This window comes from Stomoxys calcitrans, chromosome 2 (genome assembly GCF_963082655.1).
Source record: "Stomoxys calcitrans chromosome 2, idStoCalc2.1, whole genome shotgun sequence".
NCBI lineage: Eukaryota > Metazoa > Arthropoda > Insecta > Diptera > Muscidae > Stomoxys > Stomoxys calcitrans.
The window spans coordinates 21,392,533-21,399,837 of NC_081553.1; the positions used below are offsets into that span (position 1 = coordinate 21,392,533).

The 7,305-nt window shown below is 39.2% G+C and overlaps 1 protein-coding gene across 1 annotated transcript; it reads left to right on the forward strand.

The window, feature by feature from the left end:
• The first annotated feature begins 47 nt into the window (after positions 1–47).
• Positions 48–3,269, forward strand: LOC106086698 (bursicon). Its single transcript, XM_013251468.2, has 3 exons — positions 48–230; positions 313–437; positions 3,003–3,269. The coding sequence occupies exons 1-3, from the start codon at positions 83–85 to the stop codon at positions 3,267–3,269; spliced, it is 540 nt and encodes a 179-aa protein (XP_013106922.2). The 5' UTR covers positions 48–82.
• The last annotated feature ends 4,036 nt before the right edge of the window (positions 3,270–7,305 follow it).

Here is a 7,305-nt window from a genome sequence, read left to right on the forward strand (position 1 = left end):
GTCCATACCGGCATTTGCCAACGTAGCTACGAGGCCCAGTACTGGCTACAACAGCAGCCTATTTTAAGGACATTCACAAATAATGGCGACCACATTGGGTCTTAGGGCAGCCGGCAAGAAGCTACAGTGTGGTTTTCTCAGTTGCTGCCTTTGGTTACTGCTGTTGCAGTTGTATGATAGCGGCGGCCGTCATGTGTTGGCCGAAAACGCTGTCATTGCGGATGATAATGGTAAAGTAGTGACATTGTGGCTTCTTGATAGCCCCCAAGCAACAATAACAAGCACGACAACAACAATTCTTATCAATTGCAGATATCTCGCATATTGGCGATGATTGTCAGGTGACCCCAGTCATACATGTTCTACAATATCCTGGATGTGTGCCGAAGCCAATACCCTCGTTTGCATGTGTAGGTCGATGTGCCAGTTACATACAGGTAATGAAAAATCTTTAAGAAAACAAAACAAAAGTGGAAAGTGGAAATGTAATTGAAAATTTTAAATGGAAGATAACAAAATGAAAATCTTAAATACCCTCCACGATGGAGATCGCGGGATCGGGAGATCGGTTTATATGGAAGCTATATTAGGTTATGAACCGATTTGTACCATATTTGGCACATATGTTTAGGGTCACAAAAAAAGTCAGTGTGCAAAATGTCAGCCAATTCGGAAAAGAAATGCGCCCTCTAGAGGCTTACAAAGTACAATTGAGAGATCGGCTTATATGGTTATAAACCAGTACAGATAAAATATGCCACGCATATTTGTATACCCACCACCGAAGGATGGGGTATATTCATTTTGTCATTCCGTTTGCAACACATCGAAATATCCATTTCCGACCCTATAAAGTATATATATTCTTGATCAGCGTAAAAATCTAAGACGATCTAGACATGTCCGTCCGTCTGTCTATTGAAATCACGCTACAGTCTTTAAAAATAGAGATATTAAGCTGAAATTTTGCACAGATTCTTTTTTTTTTTGTCCATAAGCAGGTTAAGTTCGAAGTACTGTACGAAGTACGAAGGCTGTATCGTACTATGTTTTGATATAGCCACCATATGGACCGATACGCCAATTTATGGTCTTAGGCCCATACAAGCCACATTTATTATCCGATTTTGCTGAAATTTGGGGCAGTGAGTTACGTTAGGCCCTTCGACATCCTTCTTCTATTTGGCCCAAATCGGTTCAGTTTTGGATATAGCTGCCATATAAACCGATTTCTCGATTTAAGGTTTTGGGCCCATAAGAGGCGCATTAATTGTCCGATGTCGTCGAAATTTTGCACAGTGTGTTATGTTAGGCCCCTCGACATCATTCCGCAATATAACACAGATATGTTCAGATTTGCATATAGCTGCCATATACAGACCGATTTCTCGATTTAAGGTCCTGGGCCCATAAGAGGCGCATTTATTGTCCGATTTTACCAAAATTTGGGAGAGTGAGTTATGTTAAGCCTTTCGACATTCTTCTTCAATTTGGACTAGATCGGTCTAGATTTGGATATAGCCGCCATCTAGACCGATTTCTCGATTTAAGGTTTTTGGCCCATAAAAAGCGCATTTATTGTCCGATATCGCTAAAATGTTAAACAGTGGGTTGTGTTAGGGTCTTCGGTATCCTTCTTCTATTTAGCCCAGATCGGTTCAGTTTTGGATATAGCTACCATATAGATCGATCTCTCGATTTAAGGTCTTGGGCCCATAAAAGCCACATTTATTGTCCGATTTTGCCAAAATTTGGGACAGAGAGTTGTGTTAAGCCCTTCTATATTTTTTTTTCAATTTGGCCCAGATCGGTCTAGATTTGGATATAGCTGCCATGTAGACCGATTTCTCGATTTAAGGTCCTGGGCCCATAAAAGTCGCATTTATTATCCGTTTTCGCCGAAATTTGGGACAGAGAGTTGTGTTAAGCCTTTCGATATTTTTTTTTAATTTGGCCCAGATCGGTCTAGATTTGGATATAGCTGCCATGTAGACCGATCTCTCGATTTAAGGTTTTTGGACCATAAAAGGCGCATTTATTGTCCGATATCGCCAAAATTTTAAACAGTGGGTTGTGTAAGGGTCTTCGATATCCTTCTTCAATTTGACTCAGATCGGTTCAGATTTGGATAAAGCTGCCATATAGACCGATCTCCCTATTTAAACTCTTGGTCTCATAAAAGGCACATTTATTATCCGATTTCGGCCGAACTTAACGGCTTTTTACTTGTTCAAGTTCTTTGAATGACTTTTTCAATATGCATGTATATATATCGGTCAAGTTATTGACCTATATGGACCGTACTTATTATGGCCTTCAGGCAAATCGAGTAAAAATTGCACACTCCAGTGGCTCAGAGTGTCAAATTGGGAGATCGGTTTATATGGCAGTTATATCAGGCTATCAATCGATGTAGACCATACTCCTAGTTAGTGGTTGGAAGTCATACTAAAACGTGCCAAATCGCATAAGAATTGCGCCCTCTAGGAGCTCAAGAAGTCTAGATTCAAGATAGGTTTATGTGACAGCTTTATCAGGTAATGGACCGATTTGAACCAGACTTATCGCAGTTGTTGGAAGTGATACCAAAACACTCCCTCTAGAGGCTCAAGAAGTTCAGTTTATATGACAGCTATATCAAAACATGGAACGATTTGGCCCATTATTTGGTACATTATGCAAAATTTTAAGCGTCTAGCTTTACTCCTTCATAAGTTAGCGTGCTTTCGACAAACAGACGGACGGACGGACAAACGGACGGACAGACGGACGGACAGACGGACGGACAGACGGACGGACGGACAGACGGACGGACAGACGGACGGACAGACGGACGGACAGACGGACGGACAGACGGACGGACAGACGGACGGACAGACGGACGGACAGACGGACGGACAGACGACCGGACATAGTGGTGTAGGGTATACAAATTTGAATAGCAACAGCAAATGTCAGTCACCGTTTAATGTTTGTATTATCTTCTTCTATCCCCTTTAAAGGTTTCCGGTAGCAAAATCTGGCAAATGGAACGCTCCTGCATGTGCTGCCAAGAATCAGGCGAGCGTGAGGCAGCCGTCTCACTGTTTTGTCCCAAAGTGAAACATGGTGAACGAAAATTCAAAAAAGTCCTTACCAAAGCCCCCCTGGAATGTATGTGTCGACCATGTACCGCGATTGAGGAATCTGGTATTGTACCTCAAGAAATTGCTGGCTATTCGGACGAAGGACCTCTAAATAATCATTTTAGAAGAATAGCTCTACAGTAGAAAAGAGTTTTGTCAATTTCTTAGTTTCGTTTAATTTCGGTATGAACACAAATGCATATACACACACACGCACACCACAGCCTGAATAAAATTATATGTATATTTGTTATAAAATGATATTTTTATTATAGAAAACCTTAAATAAAACCAGGAAAATGTCATTGAATCGAGTTTGAATAATTTCCTGTATTAAATTTCTACCTGACCCACCCTGTGTCTTGTGAAATTTTTTTGCATACTTAACACTGCTACTTGGTGTGTGTCTTTGCTAAGCTTACTGAACACATCTGCCATATTCGCAATTGTTCACTGATAACTTATCAGACTGTTAACGTTATAGAACGTTCTCATCAGGGAATGCATAACTAAAAAGATTATATATATAAAACTGAATTTGTGTTTGTTTTTTGTATGTTTGTTTATATGTTTGTCTCAAAAACGACAGAACCGATTTTCACAGATTGTGGGGAATGATCCGGAAGGAGCAATAGACTATATAATTTATTGATATCGGTAGGGGGGCGGACCCTCCCCCTTACCCTAAAAGTACGACCGCAAAATAGAAGTGAACCGATCGGGACAATGTGGGATTCAAATGAAAGGTATTCAGGAGTAGACTACGAATTTCATATTAAAAATTGGATCCAAGTGCCTGGGGGGCCGCCCCAGTCCCAAAACCCCTTAAAATAGGTATATTTAACTATCATGACAATATGGGACTCAAATGAAAGGTATTCGGGAGTAGATTACGAATATGGTCAGGAAGTAGGAATAGGCTTTATAATTTGTTGATAACGGAAGGGGGTGGGCGCTCCACCGTTATCCCAAAAATACCACCCAAAATCAAAAGTGGACCGATAAGGACAATATGGGTATCGAATGAAAAGTATGCGGGAGTACATAACGAATCTGGCATACAAATTCATGTCAAATTTTAGAGGGTCACCCCACCCCCACAAAAACGCCCAAAATTGGCATAGTAGCCAATCACGGATATATGGGACTCGGTTTGTTTTTTTTCTGTATAGACTGAAAAACGGCAGAACCGATTTTTTCAAAAAATTTCGTATATTGTGTAGGTTGGTCTTGGGGAAAACAAAAGCTGTATAATTTTTCAATATCGGACGGGGGACGGACCCTCCCCCTTATGCCAAAAACACAACCCAAAATGAAAAGGGGACCGATCGGGACAATATAGTTGTCAAATGAAATGAATTGGAGAGTGGAATCCGAATATGGTATTAAAATTTGGTTTGGCATTGTTCAATGAACATATCCCACAATTTTCTGACAGGAAAAACCGGTCATTAGTTTGAACAGAAGGTCGCAATGCTTTCTCATCCATTCGCAGGCATCGAATCAAGAATTTAAACCTATCGCGACTCATAGCCGAAGTATATAGCGTTCCACTGTAGGTATTATCAAATACAATTTTTCATCGGTTGCCAGATGGTTATCTTTTAACGCAGCTGTCAAAGCGAGAATTCCAATCACAACGCGGAGTTCGTGTTGATTTGTATACCTATAAGTTGCTGCCGTTATTCTATCTTCAGGTTTCATGGATATTTCCACATTCGTTCATTTTACAATTTCCAGAATAAGAAAAAACAAAATCACGAACAAAACTAAGTTATTTAAACTGTGTGTAAAAGTCACACAAAAGCTAACCATACGTCTCCGAGACGTATGCGATCGCCAAAACTCAATGAGTATCGAACTTACCACAACAAAATAACCACCACTGGCAAGCTACTGTAGACGACTGAGAAAAATAAAAACAGCAACGTGTTGCAAAAACATTCGAGAGAGGGAGAGCGAAAAATTAAAAAGGCATACCTCTCTCAGACGTAGGTTATCTCTCTGGGGTTAACATTAATAATGGGATAAAATTAGATAAAATTTTTTTTTTTTGCCTCTAACGGCCAGATTTTTCTTTGCGTTCTCTTTGTTGTTTTCTTCTTTTTCGCATATTCTATGCTCATGTACGCAAATGTATATACACAGGTACACAAACTTCTTTGTGTGTGTTGGCAAAACGATAATCAGCTTGATGACAAGATGGCGGATTACACCATATGATTTGTGGTTGTTGTACAAATGAGACTACCTTTCATTGTTTTGCCATGTCATCCGGTATTGTTTTTGTATCATACGGTGTTGCCAGGATGCACTTATAAGGTGAGGTCATGCGTACAATTTTTTTTTTATTTTGCAGTACATCTAAATGTCAAAGGGTTGATAACACAGCTTTGATTTTTTCTAAAATCTTAAAAAGAATTTCAATTTGATCCGATATTCCACATATAAGCAAAAAAAAACAGTGTTATAATGATGAAAATAAAAATTTAAAACACATTTGGAGAAGATAAGTTGTAAAACAATGTTTATTTCTAAAGCCACTTTGACATTTCAATTTACGGCTTTTGGCACTCAAGGTAGTTACGTTAGGGGTAAATTTTTGTCGTTTGTGTGTTGTTTTACTGTCAATACCGTAAAGTACCGAAATGAGCACGTTTGGTATCAACTTTTCTCTGGATATATCCAAATTTTACCGAAATTTGTCGGTATGAACTTTCGGTAACTACCGATAAATATTGGTAAGTTGGCAACCAAAACAAAATATTCGATAAGTCCAACCGCCAATATTTAAACATTTTTAAAGTTCGAATTTTAAAGAGAAACAATTAAAAAACGCTATCTTATATCAACAATACGAAGTCATGGTTTCTCAACTTCAGGATAACCGCCATTCTGTTTCGCAATATGCTGGCCAACAAGGGGATTTAAATAGGTGGTCTCACGCGAACAGCTGTTAACAGCCGCCCAGGTTTGACGTTATTAAGATGTCAGATTTTTGTTTGCATTCTCTTTTTACACACAAATACACAAATTTTTTTGTGTGTGTTGGCAAAATGTCCTTCAGCTTCATGACAACGTGGCGGATTACACCCTATGATTTGTGGTTGTCGTACAAATGAGACCACCTTTAATTGTTTAGAGAGCAGTGTAAACGGAATCACTTGCGAAAACATTAAGTGAATAGGCCCCATGAACATTATGACGGATGTCAAATCTACCAGTGCAGAAGTCGTGCATTCGATTCGCGCCAGAAGCCTTGGTCAGTCGCTACTGTGGTATCACAATTCTGCAATTACTTTTTGGGCAACCCATACTTGAAATTGTCTAAGTGAGTCTGTAAAGAACGGCCACTCCTACCTAACCTAACCTATGTCGTCTAATCGCTTGGCTTATTCAGTTGAGTCTGTATTACAGAATAACCTAATCGTTAATTCAACCGATTTTTTTTTGTCATTTAACGATGTCGGTTCGATAAAAACCATTACATAAATACCAGGTAGTGTACCGTGAACAGCTGAGTACAAATTTTTCAGGCGAAGTGCACTATCTGCCAACGAGTTTTGGTTGTGTGTGTGTGTATTATTGTTAGGAACCATAACACACACAAACATCGAAAAATGCGCGAACTATTTACATACACAAAATCGGAGTTACACTAATCACTGATTTTGACAGATAGTGTTGTTGGAACACTGCCACTATTTGTAAATGAATATATCTTGGATAAAAACCCCGATTACACTGCTTATTTAATCCGGACTTAAGGCTCTCCTCAGCTGATTTTGTAAAGGGAAAGCAGATGATTAAATTAAATTTGGATTTAAAGAGCAGTGTAAACGAGGTTCAAGAAAACATTTAGAGAATCACACCACTGAACATATATAAAATAGTGTTGTTGTCGCAGCAGTGTGTTGTACACTGAGGCGGCAGCCCTTGGCGGTGAAAGACTTCATCGGGTCAATCCGGTACGTACAACCAGCTGCCTTGGGATTGTATTGGGTTGCCCAAAAAGAAATTGCGGATTTTTCATATAGTCGGCGTTGACAAATTTTTTCACAATTTGTGACTCTGTAATTGCATTCTTTCTTCTGTCAGTTATCAGCTGTTACTTTTAGCTTGCTTTAGAAAAAAGGTGTAAAAAATGTATACTTGATTAAAGTTCATTCTAAGTTTTACT